We start from the raw sequence: 19,991 nt of genomic DNA, 5'->3' as shown, positions 1-19,991 counted from the left end.
AAAAAAATGTAAAATTAGGAAAAACATTTTCGGTTGACAGGGAAAAGTGTGTGCAGAAGAGCTAGGTGTTCAGCCTTTACATGTGTATTAATGGTATTGTGTACGCTTATTATGCAGTATCTCGCCCCTTAACGCCCTGCGTATTGATTATAAAACAACTTTAATTTTAGCACACGTGTCTATAAAGTGATATTTTAACAGCATTTGGATATTTATGTTTGTTCTCCTATCTTTGTTACTAGGTCGTACAACAAAATTTCTATTTTATTATTATTTCCTGCGTTTTCCTGTAGAAGAATATATTAAAAGCTAAGGTACTATTGTCTCCTTATACCGTTGTCTCCTGCACGCACTTCTGCATTATTCGACCATAAAACAACAGTTTGATTTTCATTTTGTTTATATCGAATATTTTTCTGTATAAGAGTGTGTTAGCAGATCGTATGTCTGTTTTACCTGCTGCACGTGTACCAACTACAGTTCAGGAACCGTGTTACGTTTTGACTGAACGCAGTTATACCGCTCGTGTATCATTAGAAGCAACCAATATCAGAACACGTCAACAGTTCGCAGCAAATAATTATCACAAAGGAACGTAAACAGTGCATTTTATCTGCACTATTATAATTTCTATATTTGGTATGATATAGCGGGTGATTCAAAAGAAAGGACAAATTTCAATTGTTTATTACGGCCTGCCGTTGTGCCCGTGCGGTTCTAGGCGCTTCAGTCTGGAACAGCGCAACAGTCACGGTCGCAGGTTCGTATCTTGCCTTGGGTATGAATGTGTGTGATCTTCTTAAGTTAGTTAGGTTTAAGTAGCTCTAAGTTCTATGGGACTGACGACCTCAGATGTTAAGTCTCATGGTGCTCAGAGCCATTTGAACCATTTTTTGTTTATTACGGACAAACTATGAAAGATCGAGACACATTGCGCGTATTAATGGGAAGGGACGGTTCAAAGTTATGACACATCTCCACTGGTCTTTGTTTTTAGCAATGTGGAAACTACACCACAAGAGAAATTATTTTATTAGTGGCCACAACATTACTGTACCTGGGAGTTAAGGAGCTTCGGACTGCTTATTTTGAGTTTTTACCGCATATTTCACGAGGACACACAGAAACATTTGATTGTATAACCACATCCGCCCAGAAAGTACTCTTACTACGAGACTTTATTATTAGTCACTGCTGTACTTGTTCACTGTAACGTCACCGCATGTTTCCGATAACTGGAGGAATGGGCACTGCAGCGACTACAGCCGTCAAGAGATACAGGAAACGTATTCGCAATTGCTAGTATAAACCATCAATGGCTGTATATTGGAATTTGTGCTGGACCGGGACTGGAATTCGGATATCCCGCTTTACGCGACTGATCACCTTAACCGCTTCGGCTATCCGTGCACGAATCATGGCCAGACGCAAACTTCCATACGTCGTCGACTATGTGTCACAGCCTGTACTCGTATAGGCATATTCCCTTCCAGAAAGGAAATATTTATTGGGAGTCGAGAGCATGGTATTGGTGAATAAATACGAAATAGCAGTGACTGTGTTATACATGCATGTTCGGAGGAACATTGCATTGTACTTCTTATTAACACAGGCACCACTATTTCGTATTTATTCGCCAGTACTAGGCCCTCGACTGTCAATAAATATGTCCTTTCAGGACAGGAATACACGTGACGGATGAGTACAGGTTGTGACATATGGACGACGACATATGGAAGTTTTGGTCTGACCGTGATTTGTGCAGATAGCGAAAGCGGTTAAAGTGACCGCTCGCGGAAAGCGGGAAATCAGCATTCGAGTTTCGGTCCGGCACAAATTTTCACTGTCGTCATTCCAGTATAAAGCTGATGGTACTTCATACTCGCAGTTTCGAGTACGTATCCTGTAAAAATCATGTTCTTTGTTGGAATTTGCGCGAAGTCAATCAATTTTTCAAGTAACGTGCATTTCACCGTCGATTCAGCAAAACGCCACTTCTGCACAAGCTGATTTATGACTGGCGTACAAAATTCTTGGGACCAGTCCTCGAATGTCCACAAGAAAGGCAGGTTAGGAACTTCAGCTCCCTCAAACAACGCTATGGCCAGTTCTGATACGACGCCTGCCTATGAAGCATTACAAGTTGAAGTTTCCGCAGCAATCGCGGCCCGGCGACCATAACAGAAGGTACAAATTTCGCATTTCAGTTCTCCAGAATATGGCAGAGAACACTTCTTCCGAACGACTCATCTGTTCGGACGAATCGACGATTCATCTATCGGGTAAAGTAAACCACCATAATATAAGAATTTTGGGGTCACAAAATCCTGCCGGCCGATGTGGCCGAGCGGTTCTAGGCGCTTTAGTCCGGAACGCGCTGCTGCTACGGTCGCAGGTTCGAATCGTGCCTCGGGCATGGGTGTGTGTGATGTCCTTAGGTTAGTTAGGTTTAAGTAGTTCTAAGTCTAGGGGACTGATGACCTCAGATGTTGAGTCCCATATTGCTCAGAGCCATTTGAACCATTTGTACAAAATCCTGGCGTCGTCACCGAACATGAAAGAGACTCACCGAGACTGAATGTGTTTTGTTCCGTTTCCGTTCACAATGTTTATGGACTTTTTTGCGGAGGAAAGTGTGACAGCAACAGTTGGACTTTCTACAACATTTGTTGTTTCCTCAACCTCACGGAGATTCCAATTAGTTCATTTTTCTGTATGACGCTGCCTCTCTCTCTTCCACCTTGAGGTGCAGCGTCATCTTAACAACAGCATCCCTCAACGTTGGAATGGAAGAAGTGGACAACAGGATCTTGTTCATTGTCTTTGGCCTCCCAGGCATCAGACCTCCGACCCTGCGACTGATTTTTTTTTCTGTGGAGCTACTGTGGCAGCTGTCTATTTCATAAAGAGGGACCTGTTGATTCTTGTGTGGAATGAAATGGAGCACTGTTCCGATATTTCTTGAGCAACGCATGTCGTTCACGTTGAGTATATGGTATAGTATCTGAGCTAACATAAAACTGAACCTTTTTGTACCCAGTGACATCCACAATGTGTTTCTTTCTTTCATAGTGTATCTGTAACGAACAATTGAAATCTAGTCTTTCTTGCTGAATCACCCCGTATATTATGTTACTTATAACATGCTTATCGTAATATATGTAATGTAAAGTATGTAGAGTACCTGGTTACATGCAAGAGTGGTCTTGATAGCTCTAATCTTATCAGTTTCAGTAAATCTAAAAACAGTTAATGAACAAAATTTGAGTGACATATGTCTAGAATGGATGGGAACAGGCTGAGAAAACAGATTTTTAAGAGACTTGATAGTTGACTGAAATTTACCAACGTACTGTCGAGAGAGATGAGAAAGGATCTTGAACGGGCTGGGTTTAATCAGGGATTCATCTCAGGCTGGCCATCATGTGTGTTAGTCAGCGGCAGCTTTAAACAGTTCTACATTGAATATGGGTGGGTGATGAACAAAGGAAAGAATTTAGGCTAACGGAAGGAACGCATATAACGATTTTAGTAATGTGTAAGTGTTATTTAACGTGGTCTTTGATGTCTGTTATACTATATATATATGGTATAACGGACATCAAAGACCACTATATATATATATATATAGTGATATTTCAACTTTATGTTATTAATAATTGAAACAATATATATATATATATATATATATATATATATATATATATATTGTTTCAATTATTAATAACATAAAGTTGAAATATCAAATGTAGTGGTTGCTTGGTTAGTCTATATCTTAACTTCTATGTCAAGCTCTTTGGTTCTTCCTTTTTTGCGCAAGAGCTCCGTGGATCAGAAGAAAATTGTGTTACCATGTCTAGATGGTAAGTTGACGACAATGAAATAGCATACTAATGACTAGTCCAAAGATGAAAAAATGGTTCAAGTATCTCTGCGAGAAGTGTTCTCATGCATCAAAGGTGAAATAGGAGTTTGTTGGATATAATATTCCAAAAATGATGTTCCAGTCCAACTTCGAACGAAACATTAGTGTATGATAGGGAGGCTTAGATATCATTCGAGGAGGCTGGTACAAAATTCTGGGCAAACAGAAAAGGACTTATGATACATTTCTGTTGTAGCAAACAGTCTGGAAAAGTTAAAGAAGGTTGGCTGTTAGATGAGGTTGTATTCGTCAAGACATCCTAGCTGCTGAAATATCGATATGATGGCAGACCACCGATGGTCACATAGAACAGGCAATTCATTGGAGAGAGAGTTTTATTAGATGAATTAAGGGGAAAAGAGAAAGAAATATAGCCTACTCCACACGTAGTGACTATGCAATAAACAGGTGATACCGTATTTATACTTCAATTACGCTTTTATTCATAATGAAAAATTAATTAAACTTTTATTACAATTACTGTGATTTGCTAATTTTCTTTTTGAAATAAACTTCTTACAAAATATGTTTTATAGAAAAGAATTGAAGTTAGATATGGATTCATTGCCCTAAAAATCGTAAGATTAGGTTATCACCTAACAAAAAGTAATTACCTCTGAATTTAGTAAAAAAACAGACGTTCTCAAAATACTCATTAATGATTCACTGGAAACTATGATTTCTTGTGGCGAAACATGTACCCCAATGTTTCGAATGACATGCGAAATGTTGATAATGGAGTTCGATTCCACCATACATATAATTTAATGTTACTTTATATTTACCTCCAAATCCAGATCCATATGTGTGGTCAAAAGACGGACCAGTTTTAAGATGCCCAGAAGGTGTAGAGTAGTTATTTCTTATCCAAAGAAAATCGGTAACCGAATCCTGTGACCAGCCGCAGATATCTTCACTTTCAAAATCGCAGGAGGATTTCGGCGAATGAATCAGGGCTTAGCATGGAACAAACAATGGTAACATTTGTATAAACAATACACTCATCAAAATTGCTATCGCAGAGATTAAAGTCTAACAGAAACATGTGGATCTGTATCATAAAAGATTGTTGAAACGTAATAAAATACTGTGTGTTTGACGCTGTGTAGCGTAAAAATTGTGCTGCAAAACAAGCACCCAGAAAATTTTTTAATCTTAAATTGTGTTATGAATACACATGAAACATAGTGATTTACCTCTCAAACACTGCATTGTAATATTTCTTTTACTTTCACAGAGTAATTTACAGTGACAGTGACATTTGGTAGTCATGTTACCATAGGTGTTTCCTTGGCAACACTTCAGTAGATATTTATAATTAGATGTTCAATTATATGATTTTTTTATTGTAACTGCATTTTTCCTAACTGTAAAAGGTTTTTTTCTGCTTGACGACAGTAACATAACATTCGTTAAATATATCAGTAATCTACTTTGTAGACGTAAAAAATGTTACACTGAAGATGCATTTTTCTAAGATACTTGGCCTTAACGGTTTACGTTGTAACTTAAACTACCACGGATCTAAAGATGAGTGTATATATATGAATCTCAGTAACTGTTGTAAGATTTCTGGGCTACGAGAATCAATTGTAACTAAAATGGTTCTCATACGTCCAATCTATTCTCAGGCGTCAACGTACTGATACAGATATTACTTATATTAGTAATAAGTACTTGTTACGTTATTATCTCTAATTTCAATGAAAAAGTCCAAATGTCATAACCAATTGGCTGTGGGGAAAAGGTCTTTTACCAATTCGGCTTGTGTTTTACTTTCAGTAAACACTTCCTACATGATACTAAGGCTTTAAATATATCATTTGGTAGCTCCTGACATTCAGTAACAAAAGTTCAAGACAACTTTTAAAAAGATTTCATCATTATTTCTAACTGGTCGAATTGCGGAGAAAGCTATGAAACTTCCTTGTGAACAGATTATTAGCACCACTGTAACAAATTTAAACACAATATAATTTGCTAGGCAGATTCCCGAGAAAAAAGTCATCTGTTAATACAAACAGTAACTTTTTCTCGATAAATATGAACAATCGTGAGCTAATATCTGGAATTTCTCAACTTAATTTATGAATCGGACACACAAATATAAATTACACGAACGAAAGTAGACGATTCGGCATAAAAATCGAAACCCCACAGCTGGCTGTTTATGAGCTTTCTAGAGAGTGGAATGTCAATAGTGCAGGGTATACAGTCGAACGTGGATGAGTGAGAAAACTCTATAAATGAGCCTAATCCTCATATCCTGTCATTTTTCACCCAAAAATCTATATAAGTGATACGATTTTGACGATTCTGAGGTCCTGACCTCGATAAATGAGACTACTTGACTTCCAGTTATATAAGCAAATTTCACACGCATCACAGATACGTGTCTTTTGTTACAAACTTCCTAGTTCGTATATAGCAAATAATCGATTGTTTGCAGAGTCCTCAATTCTTTTGAATTTTGAACGGATACCAACCAGTCAATTTCCGATAAGATATGGAAGTTTCAATAACGTGTTCGAAATGCAGCAAGCTGCCGATTGTCCTAGTTAATGTCGACCCAAGACTGCGCAAAAAAGGGAAAAACAGAGATAATTCAAAATACACATGTGTTCAAGGTAAAGTGCTATTTCATGTATTTAATAAACCCTCTGCGTTACTTCGACGTTACTCATCGAAAACTGAGAACTTGTTTACAAAATGGCACTTAAAACATACTATAGTTCGTATCAGCAGTTTTCAGTTCACCATCGTGAAATAATCGTCCAATTTTGTCTGTTTTTGTTCCTCATTCACTTTTTTCCTGATTATAGTCACCATTTACCGGTGAGTTAGAACATCGTATTTGTCAAACGACTTCGTTCTGCATTTTCTGACAACAAATCAACAAATGTCAGTGCTCCGACGTGCGCAATAACCAGTTCTTCTACCGCTCATTTTGTTCACTATATCCACCTCACTTAGCTGCTCAAACACCAGTACACAGGTATCGTCATTTAACTACTTGTGGATATTTTCACCATCTACGTCTTCACAAAAGGAAATCTTCACTATAAATAACAGTATTCATTCTAATTATAACATAATACTTCCAGCTCGTTTTTAGTTGGTTTTTTTTCGAAGGTTATTAAACTGTGCATGGATAATCCACAAGCTTTATGATTCGCATCCGGATAACCGGGAGCTTACTCTACCAATACATAAATAGGTTACAAGTTGTAGCAGTATTTCTTGATTCCATAAGCATTGCTTTCCGGGATTCCCACTTTTCTTGAACCTTTCAAAGTGAAAAATGTACACTACTGGCCATTAAAATTGCCACACCACGAAGATAACGTGGTACAGACGCTAAATTTAACCGACAGGAAGAAGATGCTGTGATATGCAAATGATTAGCTTTTCAAAGCATTCACACCAGATTGGCGCCGGTGGCAACACCTACAACGTGCTGACATGAGGAAAGTTTACAACCGATTTCCCATACACAAACAGCAGTTGACCGGCGTTGCCCGTTGAAACGTTGTTGTGATACCTCGTGTAAGGAGGAGAAATGAGTACCATCACGTTTCCGACTTTGATAAAGGTCGGATTGTAGCCAATCGAGATTGCGGTTTATCGTATCGCGACATTGCTGCTCGCGTTGGTCGAGATCCAATGAATGTTAGCAGAGTATGGAATCGGTGGGTTCAGCAGGGTAATACGGAACGCCGTGCTGGATCCCAACGGCTTCGTATCACTAGCAGTCGAGATGACAAGCATCTTATCCGCATGGCTGTAACGGATCGTGCAGCCACGTCTCGATCCCTGAGTCAACAGATGGGGACGTTTGCAAGACAACAACCATCTGCACGAACAGTTCGACGACGTTTGCAGCAGCATGGACTATCAGCTTGGAAACCGTGGCTGCGGGTTACCCTTGACGCTACATTACAGACAGGAGCGCTTGTGATGGTGTAGCAACGACGAACCTGGGTACACGAATGGCAAAACGTCATTTTTTCGGATGAATCCAGGTTCTGTTTACAGCATCATGATGGTCCCATCCGTGTTTGGCGACATCGCGGTGAACGCACATTGGAAGCGTGTATTCGTCATCGCCATACTGGCGTATCAGCCGGCGTGATGGTATGGGGTGCCATTGGTTACACGTCTCGGTCACCTCTTGTTCGCACTGACGGCACTTTGAACAGTGGACGTTACATTTCAGATGTGTTACGACTCGTGGCTCTACCCTTCATTCGATCCCTGCGAAACCCTACATTTCAGCAGGATAATGCACGACCTCACGTTGCAGGTCTTGTACGGGCCTTTCTGGATACAGAAAATGTTCGACTGCTGCCCTGGCCAGCACATTCTCCAGATCTCTCACCAAATGACAACGTCTGGTAAATGGTGGCCGAGCAACTGGCTCGTCACAATACGCCAGTCACTACTCTTGATGAACTGTGGTATCGTGTTGAAGCTGCATGGGCAGCCGTACCTGTACACCCCATCCAAGCTCTGTTTGACTCAATGCCCAGGCGTATCAAGGCCGTTATTACGGCCAGAGGTGGTTGCTCTGGGTACTTATTTCTCAGGATCTATGCACCCAAACTGCGTGAAAATGTAATGTCAGTTCTAGTGTAATATATTTGTCCAATGAACATCCGATCATCATCTGCATTTCTTCTTGGTGTAATTTTAATGGCCAGTAGTGTAGTTGCTTAGCCTGGATTGAGGAAAACCTCTGAAAGTTAGGAAAACCACTTCCTTAGCTAAATATGTGAGAAAACTCTGTAAACGAAAAATAATTTGAAACCTTCAACTCTGACTAATGCAGATTCCACTGTTAGTTATGTAACAGGACAATGACACGCCAATCACTGTGTAACGTCGATAGCAGGCTGTTGGAAGACAAAATAAATATGAAAGGATTAGCATAACGAGGTAAGTTAGTAGAAGAACCTCTGCATGCGGGACTTAGATTGCGGGGTCTCCAGACGCGCCCATTGCAGTAGATCTGAGACGAGGCGCTGGAGCTGAGCGTGTAGCCAGGGTCACACACCAGCGTCGCCACTGCACCACCCATACTCAGCTGCCACGATCCACTCGTCGGGTCTGGTACTACGTCGCAACCTCTCCCTGTAACAGCAATACACATCCCATCAAAATTCAGAGTAGCTCATGCAAGCGGCGCTGGACAGAGCCTGAAATCATTCACTGGTTGAAAGAGGTGAGCGTTTTAGGAGCACTCGGGACAGAAGCCACATTGCACGTCAAGGAGAGGTACGTTCTGTTGTCGATTAGAGGTCGTCGTGGCATGTGCATGCACACATCCATGTTTGTATGCTCAACTGTTCACCTGATCCAACTACAGCGCAATTAATGTAGCCTCTCACAAAAGACTTATTACTGTCCCTCAGTTCAGGGCACTTTTCTTCTGCAAAGAACTTGGGGCTAATTCTGGACCATCATTACACTATACTAAAGAAACAACTGAAGTCTGTGAGAAGGTGACAGCGTCACTTCATTCGCTACAGAACTATAAAAACGTATGTCCATTATAATTATCCGGGCTGTTATGCCGTGGTCGGTTGATGAGTTCTGTGTCAATTCCTATAATCAAGTCCCATAATCAAGTTCTGTAACTTCTAACAACCCTACCACAACAAAGGTCAAACTTTAATAACGATTGTGGTGTTGCTCACGCTGCTAAATACTGCATTTTCGGGCAACAACAGTCATATTATGTGGCAGGTGTCATTAGAGCACAGGTAATAGTCATTTCATGCAACAATGAAAAAAACTAGGCACTCATCTTTTTGTGTTTCCCACGCTGGTCTCGTCGTAAAATCGTGGCTCAATCGTTGAAAATCTAGGTGGTTACGATTCCAAGCTCGGATGCAAAGAGGCCTAGATTTATCTTGCTATATTCAAAAGTTTTGTAGATGCGCTTCACAAACCATTCGTGAAGATTACACTTTTGCAGGACAATGGTGATGTAAAAAAAGCAATCAGCACTCCGAATTTAAGTTACACTTCCTTTTAATTGCAATATCACTTAAACACAAAACATCACTTCACAATACAAAACATACTTGAAAACATCTTTCTCAAAGCCACTGTTAAAGTTCACATTTTATAAGCTGACTACAATACGCGTCTTTCCAACATGACATCCAAGACTTGACCTTTTCAAGGTCCGACTCTCTAACAAGTTAACAACTAACTAACTATCGCTTATACGCCCGAAAATCAGAGTTACAAGTACGTGAAAGATCATAGTGACAAAAGAAAGAATACACATAAGAATAATATCATTGCAATATAAACATATCGATGTATCGAAAATGAAATCAAATCTGAATATTGTCTCATAAATACGTTAACTACTTTACAGAAACACAGTAGAATATTTCTGGTATCGAGAGGTTCAGGTGAGCAGCCGTAATGGTTACGTAATTCAAGTACCATTACAACCTGCAAACTTCTTTATGGAGAAATTCGAAGAACAGGCCTTAGGTACTGCCAGCAAAAACGAAATGTGTGGTTCCGATACGTGGATGACACGTTTGTGCTGTGGAGACATGGCAGGGAGGAACTAAGCCGGTTCTACGAACATCTGAATAGTATGAACTCGAGAATTCAGAATACAATGGTGGAGGTAGACGGCAAATTACATTTCCTCGATATGCTTGTTTTTAGAAACGAAAATGGTAGTTTGGGCCACTCAGTATACCGCAAACCCACGCACACGGACCGTTATTTGCACCGGGATTCGAACCACCACCCATAACAGAAGCGGGGTGTTATCAAGACGTTAGCGGACAGAGCTAGAAATATTTGTGAACCTGAGTTGCTCGACGCTGAGATGGAACATCTCCACAATGCACTAATGAAGAACGGATATTCGTCCGCCGAAATAAAACGTGCGTTGAGACAGCCACGCAGAAATCATAGTAACGTACAGGCTACTGCAAAGTCTAAGGTTTTCCTGCCGTTTGTTAAAAATGTAACGGAAAGAATAGGGAGGATCTTGACGAAGCGGAATATTGCAGTAATTTACAAGCCCACCAGGAAGATACAGGAATACCTTAAGCCTTCCAAGGACGCTCGCAAACCATTGGAAAAAGCTGGAGTGTATAGGATCCCATGCAGCTGTGGAGATGTTTATTTGGGTACTACTAAAAGAACTGTTTCAAAACGTTTGGAAGAGCACAAGGGCAATTGTAGAAGAGGAGAAACGGAACGATCAGCTGTTGCGGAGCATGCTTTCCAGCCAGGTAACCACCATATTCGTTTCGAGGAGACGCAAGTACTAGCGGCCACAAGCGGGTATTACGAAAGGCTCTACAGGTAGGCAATCGAAATCGCCAAACACCCAAATAATTTCAGTCGAAAGGAGGAGGGCGTGAAATTAAATGTTATATGGATGCCGGTGTTGAAGAAGATGTGTACCACCCGTCAACTACTGGGTGATGGCAACGGCGATCGACGGCAACGGACAGCGGCCAATTGCACTGACGTTTTCAAAACACGTGACGTCACGCCTCGGCGCGGGAGCGCGTGGACACGGAATTTAGCGGAAGTCAGTAGCGAGTCAGTGTGTGTGTTGGACATTCTGTGGTGTCACCGCCAGACACCACACTTGCTAGGTGGTAGCCTTTAAATCGGCCGCGGTCCGTTAGTATACGTCGGACCCGCGTGTCGCCACTATCAGTGATTGCAGACCGAGCGCCGCCACACGGCAGGTCTAGAGAGACTTCCTAGCACTCGTCCCAGTTGTACAACCGACGTTGCTAGCGATGGTTCACTGACAAAATACGCTCTCATTTGCCGAGACGATAGTTAGCATAGCCTTCAGCTACGTAATTTGCTACGACCTGGCAAGGCGCCATTATCAGTTACTATTGATCTTGTGATGCATGTACCGTCAGACCGACGTTCACCATTAATGGATTAAAGTTAAGTATTCCAGCAGCTACGTCCGTTTTTCTAAATTCTAATTTCCTTGTCCTGTTCCAGACCTCACGCCAGCCTGCGTGAGCTAAAACGCGTGCCTTTCGGCTTCCTCTATTATTAAGGTGTTGGCTCTCCTGCCAACCCACAACACTCCATCGAGCTACAGACCCCCTTGAAGATATCCTCCGCAGACGGGGACGAAACGTTGGGAATTGACAGAGAATTCATCAACCGACCACGGCATAACAGCCCGGATAATTATAATGGACATTGCATTTCCGGCCGTGAAAGCCTACATTTTAGTATACAAAGTATTCCATTTCGAGATGAAAAGAAAACTTGTAGAGTTACTAATACTCTTCATAGTGATCGTATTTTTCAAGGACTTTCGTATGGGAGCTCGCACTTGCTAGAATTGCCGATACGTTTGACACGTACACTATATCTACATCTAGACACCGTACGATCCATGGCGGACAGTAGGTATAAACAGCTCTAAAAAGGATAAAAAATTAGAGCCCAAAATCTAAAAGAAGACCAAAATATAACTCTATTTAATAATCTAAATTCACCCACATAATTTAATGGAGGGGTCATTTCCTTACCTGTTCCACTCGCTAACAGAGCGATGGAAAAGCGGCTGTCTATAAGCCTCTGTACGAGCCCTTATTTCCCTCATCTTATCTTTGTGGTACTTACGTGAAATGTACGTTGGCGGCAGCAGGATCGATCTACAGTCGGCCTTTAATGCCAGTTCTCCGAATTCCATCAACAATTACTCGCTAATAGAGCACCGTCATCCCTCCAGGGATTCTGGTATTAGTTCTCAACAAAGTAAAACGCTCTCCGTACCATTACGTAATACTGACACGTTCTCTAAATTATTTTCTGTACCAGAATCCTGACTCTGGAATAATCTTCCGCAAAATATGAGAGAAATTAAATTCCCTTCATAATTGAAAAGACAGCTAATAGTCCACCTTCTATCACAAAAGCTCTCTCTTCCTTATACTTTTCTGCAGATCACGCTGGTCAACGTACGCCCCCCCCCCCCCCCCCCCCCCCTCCCTATCTTCTCTTACAACTTTTCCCTTTCCATTGGCTACAGAGTTCTTTGTTTAGATTCTGTTCTTTCCTAACATGCTAGCAGTCATTCAAAATGGTTCAAATGGCTCTGAGCACTATGGGACTCAACTGCTGAGGTCATTAGTCCCCTAGAACTTAGAACTAGTTAAACCTAACTAACCTACGGACATCACAAACATCCATGCCCGAGGCAGGATTCGAACCTGCGACCGTAGCGGTCTTGCGGTTCCAGACTGCAGCGCCTTTAACCGCACGGCCACTTCGGCCGGCTAGCAGCAGTCATTGTCACTGTCATTTCAATCTTCTCCTCTTCGCTTACGACAACACTAAACATGGCTCCAAATGTGCTAAACTAATCTATACCTTCCTTAATGCCCTTTGTTATTATTATTATTATTATTATTATTGATTTCTTATTGTAGTAGTTTGTGTTAATTTATATCCAAATTCTAACCTTTTTATTCTTTCTTTATTTGTTTTGTTATCCAGTCCATTGGCTTGGATCCACTCCCCCAGGTATTTGAATCTATCAACTCTTAATTTTTCCATACTTTGTTTTCATAAACTTTTCTATTAGGACAAAAGCAACGTATGGATCAGAGTACCTAACATTGAATAAAAAAGGCGAATTAAGAGAACTAGAAAAAAGAAAGCCAAAATACTAAGAAAAATTCTAGGTTCTGAGAAAAAAAATAGGTGGATTAAAAGAAGAAATGAAGACTTATACAAAAATACAGAAAATATCACAGATACAATGAGGAAGAGACGCCTAAAATTTTATGGACATTAAAAAGAATGGAAGAATCACGGATTACAAAGAAAATTTTTCATTACGTTAGGAAGCTGAAAAAAAAACTGTAGGATGCATAGAGCAGTAAACAACGACGCCAACAAAATAGGTGTTACAGAAGAAATAATACATAACAGGAATCACTTCAGGCTACTGATAGAAAACGCAAGCTATGAAGGAGATGAGCCAAAACCCCGACCCAAGAGAGTGTGGACAGTCGAGCAGAGACGAGCAGTTGGCGAGAAAATGAAGAGGGAAGAACGGAAGAAAAAGAAACACCATAAGTCTTAAACTGTATGCGGTCCATAGCTGGCCAAATTCATAAATAAAAAAATTATTATTATTATTATTATTATTATTATTATAAATGTTTTATAATATAGTTGGTGTGTGTTGGTCCTGGTTAGATTTAAGAAAGGGCCTTAAGCTCATAATATGTTTAGACTAAATAAGCCTATAAGCAAATAAGTAAATAAAATATCTTTCACAACTCTGTTTCTTTGCGTCAGGGCATTCATTGAAGATGTACGATCAGCATACTTCAAGATATAAAACAAACCGATTACCACAAAACTCACTTCAGAACTTCCACTCAAGCACGGTAACACACACACACACACACACACACACACACACACACACACACACACACACACACACACACACACACACACAAACAAACTGCGATCATTATACAGGCGTGTTTGAGGAGGAATGGTCAACTTGAGGGATACGACATTTGAACCAAAAAAGTCTGGTAAACATATGATTTTAAATGCATAAATTAAGACTTTTAAAGACTTCTTGAGCTTCGCTACTGTGAAACACGTTTCCTCTGCTGAACAAGTGCCCACAGCTCTTAAGCTATGCATTTTAGAGCCCATGTTTATTTGACATGTTTGCTTCCAATGGTCGCACCTGTCATATCCCTGAATATTAATCATTTCTCCTGGGACACTCTATATACATATTATAAACTTAAGTGCATCGCCGTATTTTTCTATTTGCTTGTTAACGCTGGGCAACGGCCTTGCCGCAGTGGGTACACCGGTTCCCGTGAGATCACCGAAGTTAAGCGCTGTCGGGCGTGGCCGGCACTTGGATGGGTGACCATCCAGCCACCATGTGCTGTTGCCATTTTTCGGGGTGCACTCAGCCTCGTGATGCCAATTGAGGAGCTACTCGACCGATTGGTAGCGGCTCCGGTCAAAGAAAACCATCTAAACGACCGGGAGAGCGGTGTGCTGACCACACGCCCCTCCTATCCGCTTCCTCAACTAAGGGTGACATGGCGGTCAGATGGTCCCGATGGGCCACTTGTGGCCTGATGACGGAGTGCTTTTTTGCTAACGCTGGCCAGTCTCAGGAACTACTAGGGGTTTTTGATTCAATTTCACTTGTAGATGAGTGATTCACAAAGAAGGTTTGTGTATATCACAAACAAGCCCTCTGGCCACAGATAGCTACTACTAACCATGTGCAGCTCGGCGGGTCGCTGGTAATTGCAGGATATTTCAAAATTCCTGTTACAGGCTCCTAGGGATTGAAGAAAGAACTTAAGAGATAAAACTTTGGTAAGAAATCATGGACAGAGATGTACCATCTTGAATTTGGATATAAAATAAGTTTCAAGATCGGATTACTTATAAATATCACGATACATAATGGCAGAGCTGCACAACGCATGTATCGAGAACATTTTGTCGACCGCCTCAGTCGATCGCATACCATTTTCGTCCGAGTACGACAATGGCTGCGAAAAACTGGTACGTTTTCAGCCAGGTGGATTGACTGCGGTGCTCCGTAGACGGGCACCAGGATATGTCGACATTGTGTACAAAAACATGCATCGCAAATACACCTTGAGCCACGAACAGCTGGGACGCCAAGTGGACCAGTTCCTGTAGAGCACACCGGTCAGAGCTCATTGACTCTACTATTTGCAGATTGTGAAGTGACTGATTTGACAGTGACCCAGTCTTCAAACTTCGTCCATACAGTACATTTGTGGACATTCCTTCCTTATCGAAACTTTATCTACTAATCCCCCTCTATAGCCACTAGAAATCTGTAACTGGAATTGTGAAATATTCTGAATATGGGGTGGGCAAAACGAAACTGTACCGGAAAATCGGCATGCACCATAAGACAGGCAACTCAACTTTCATCATCTGCGTGCAGATGATCCAAGTTGGGCTGCCTATCTTAAGGCGCATGAAATACACTCCACAACAGAATTTAAGGATCACTTCTTCGAAACCCCTTAATTTTCTCCCATTGCGACGCATACGTTTGAAATTTGGCTGTTTTGTGTCTACAACGCTGCTCTGTAGTGCTGCCAAAGCCAGGCAGCCTGCGACGTCGCCATCGGGCTCGACGACGCTTCTGACATCAAGATGTCGACATCTGCGAGAGAGAGGACAGAGCTCTGAAGTACACGTGGCGTGTAAAGTGGGTTAATGATATCACAATGGCACCGAATTTCACCAAAATTCTGTCCAACCCCACCGTGGACGTGCCAGAGGAAGTAAAGGTCGTTACAGCCTCTCTAACCAATGTTTCACCAAATGTTCAAATGTGTGTGAAATCTTATGCGACTTTTACACACTACTTAACCTAAATTATCCTAAGGACAAACACACACACCCATGCCCGAGGGAGGACTCGAACCTCCGCCGGCACCAGCCGCACAGTCCATGACTGCAGCGCCTTAGACCGCTCGGCTAATCCTGCGCGGCAACATTTCACCACTTCTTAAAAACGGCTCAGTGATTGAGATCAGAATCGCGACGTCTCGTGGTTTTCATATGAGTTGTCGAGCCAAACATTTCAGACACACCACCCCTAAGACCTGACACGCAAATACCTCAGTGGATGACATATAAAGCGTCCATGAAACCACCCTTTTTCTTGGGACGTTGATTTCCACACACGTAGACAACCGCGACTCACCTCCGATGCCAATTGTCTCCCTGCAGGTGCCTAATACTACTTCGCAGGTTTTCTTTTTAAAATAACATTTCCAAAATTATCAATAAATGTGGGCAGACAGCACCGAGGGTATTGCCGAGCTGGGGGGCCTTAGAGTGTCCGTTTGCAGTTTGGTCCACACATAGGTCAATGTCACAGCCATCTGTGATCACGTCACAGCGCATGAAATGGGAGCACTGAAAAAGCCTAAGCACCTTTGCTGCTTCGGCTCACGTTCAGATTTTGTTGAATGAGTTTGAACGGTCCCTACTGTTTTCACTCTGTAGAGAAGTGCAAAAACAGCGATAGCACTGCACTAGAAAGGGCCTAGATCTCGTTCAGTGTGGTTATAGCCCTGTGATGTCCATCAAGAAGGGTAAATTTGCCCAAGAGTTGTCAGCAGTGTCAAATATTGTCAAGAACACTTCCTGTTGCTCATCGCACTGCGAACTGTCGTTTTCGACCGCGAAATATGTGGGAATCACCGTCCCAAGTAAAGGGTTGAGTTCATTGGCGCTCTTTATGACACCCCCTGAGGCCTTTTGGTGCCGTTGGTGCGTCTGAAATGTTTTCCTCGACCAATACTACGAAAACCGTGTGATATCAACGCTGAGCGTCGTGGTTCTGACCTCCATTGTAGAGGCATCAAAAGAAGAGTTGCAGTGTGAGTAAGAGGGGCTGTGACGACCTTCCCATCGTGTGATATATCCACAACGGTGTTGTGCAGAATTGTGGTGAAATTTGGTTCCGATGTGATGTCTTTAATCCACTGTACACGTCACATGAATTTCTCAACTCTTGCCTTTTTTCCGCATGTGTCGAAACCTTGATGTTTGAAGCGACAGAGGTAGTCCGAGGGCGATGTCGCAGGCTGCCTCGCTTATGCAGCATTACAGAGGAAGGATGTAGCCACCTGTGAGTCATATTTTAAACTTATGCATCGCAATGTGAGACAATTATGTGGTTTCGAAAAAGTGATACTTCAATTCTGTTGCGCAGTTTATTTTCTTGCCCACTTCTTTTGTCCACCCCGTAAATATAGCTTTTCTCTTTGTACATACTCATGCATGTAGCATACCTACTGCATGAACCAGGAAATAATGACTGAAGAATCAATACGCAAATGTCCTGACCTTAAACGCACCGCATCTAAAAACATTTTACAATTAAAGTGAAAAGTGTGCGATCCCAATAAGTGAATCCAACTGAACGTTGTGTTTCCATGGGACGTTCCATGGATTATTCTCCCACGAAGATCTCGGGTACGAAAAGATCTTTCTGGGATTCAGTTATTAACGGATACTTGGAAATACATTTGCGGAAGATCTTCTTAATCGTGATGGTAGCTTTCAACTTGGGTAAACAAAGATCCTGGTGTTTCCTTAATTTTCTCAAAAAAAGAAAAGTTAATTTAATTGATTTCAATTGTGAATTTTAATTCCGTTGACCAGCAATTCGGCAGACAGCGAGCAGTATCACGAATATGTATGTACCTGCGTGCTTTAGAAGGAGCAGGATTTGACGGAGGGCGCTAAACTCGACAAAGATAGTTCGTGCAGTCATGATTTATGATCATGCGCCACCCCGACAATTTCTGGTATAAATTTAGCAGCGTGTATCAGCAATCTTCAGTGTGAGAGTCACGTATTTCTCGTAGTTAGCCGACATACCATGGCAAGATGTCGATGCCATCCGGCTGCAGTCCCTAAATCTCATGGAATATTCACTATGTTTGGAAAACATCAAGGACACAATTTTTATATGTAATTTTACACAATTTTGCGACGTATTTTCCCTCAGTATACCTCATACGGTTTAACTCGCTCTTTCAGACTTCTTACGCCATTACGAAGTATTAATGTCTCTGTGTCTCGCGTGAAAAAGGATGACATCATGTGTGCTGTGAGTGCTAATAAATGTAACTAAAACAGTCTACTGACTTAGTTACTTATGTATTTCTCCAGATAAATAAGTGACTAACGCAGTAACTTGTTTTATTTATGTCCGTAGTTCGGTATGCTGACAACGGCTATCAGCTGTTTTAACGTAATGTACCGCAATTTTTGACCATAACATTTTATTTGGGACTATACTGTCTAGTGCTGACGCATATTCCATCATTAATTTAATTTTGCACGTATAATGATGCATAACGTACACACCATGTAAAAGCTGAGAACCACATCATAGTAACAGCGTCTTCTGCTACGTAAATTTACATACAAGATGTTTCAGATAAGTGTTTGTGCAAGACGTTATGACATATCACATAGTTTTAAAATTTTTACCATGCTTAAGCCACTCTAATATCAATTTGAAAACAAATTCTTTGTAAATGCTGTAGTGACCCTCTAGTCAGAGTGTAATTCACAATGGTGACTTCTCTTGCTGGAGAGATAACTATGGAATAATAGTTCCATGATTAACAAGGCCATTTTCCGACAAGTTAATGTGTCCTATAACTGCACTGGTGGCTTGAAAGGAGATTGAGTGACCGAATTATCAGTTCTCTTCAATGTAACTGCTTGGTCCTTTTTATCTTAAATACCACGTAAATTGCTCTCTGGCAATCTAGAGCTAAAGAAACTGTAAAACCTTAAAGCACTTAAGGTAAAAGTTCCTTCAGAAAGGCCACCGCCGACTTCCTTCCCCTTTCCCTCGGTGTCGATCGGACATTAAATTTCAAGCTTCCTTCTTTCTCCTTCAGGCACTCAACCTTTATCCTCGACATCGAGGTCACTGCATACAGGAACACCAACGATATTACGTTTCCTGGCCTTGGCTCGTAAAACATCGAAATCAGTACCCTCCTTTTTCAGGCATTAATCTGATAATCCGAGACACTTCCATGAGCAAAATGCATCATGAGAGCTTACCTCTTTTCCCACGGAAATAACAGTTCCACACCTTTACGTAACTTTTTTTTGACGAAGTTGGAGCTCCATAATTACACAGGACAGAGAATCGACACGGAGCGCTTAATTAACAAGGTGATGGGGAGCCACTGCTAAAATGGTGCGGACAACCTAGTAAATAATGAAGAAACGTCTCAACATTATTAGCTACCCTTTAAGCCGGTTTCCGGACTCGTAGAAGGAAGAAAGGAAGGAAGGATGGAAGGAAGGAAGGAAGATTGGGATCGTGCCAAGGATGGAGAAGCAAATCAGCCATCTCCTTTTAGAGGAACCATCCTGGGAACTGCCTGGAGCGATTTAGGGAAATCACGGAAAACCTAAATCTGACTGGCCGGACGCAGGTTTGAACTACCGT

At 41.5% G+C, this 19,991-nt stretch overlaps 1 protein-coding gene and 1 pseudogene across 2 annotated transcripts in view; one reads left to right on the top strand and one right to left on the bottom strand.

The window, feature by feature from the left end:
* The window catches only part of LOC124555132 (MAM and LDL-receptor class A domain-containing protein 1-like), a 1,074,113-nt gene that overhangs the window by 392,473 nt on the left and 661,649 nt on the right, over nucleotides 1–19,991 (bottom strand). For both annotated transcript variants that reach the window (XM_047128944.1, XM_047128945.1), the window contains exons 3-4: nucleotides 8,879–9,055; nucleotides 4,711–4,881 (exon numbers count right to left, since the gene is read on the bottom strand). In XM_047128944.1, coding sequence (XP_046984900.1) covers nucleotides 4,711–4,881; nucleotides 8,879–9,055 — 348 coding nt within the window. The remainder of the gene's footprint in view (nucleotides 1–4,710; nucleotides 4,882–8,878; nucleotides 9,056–19,991) is intronic.
* LOC124557384 lies at nucleotides 14,772–14,888 on the top strand (annotated as a pseudogene).

This window comes from Schistocerca americana, chromosome X (genome assembly GCF_021461395.2).
Source record: "Schistocerca americana isolate TAMUIC-IGC-003095 chromosome X, iqSchAmer2.1, whole genome shotgun sequence".
Lineage (NCBI taxonomy): Eukaryota > Metazoa > Arthropoda > Insecta > Orthoptera > Acrididae > Schistocerca > Schistocerca americana.
This window is presented reverse-complemented; position numbering and strand designations above follow the sequence as displayed.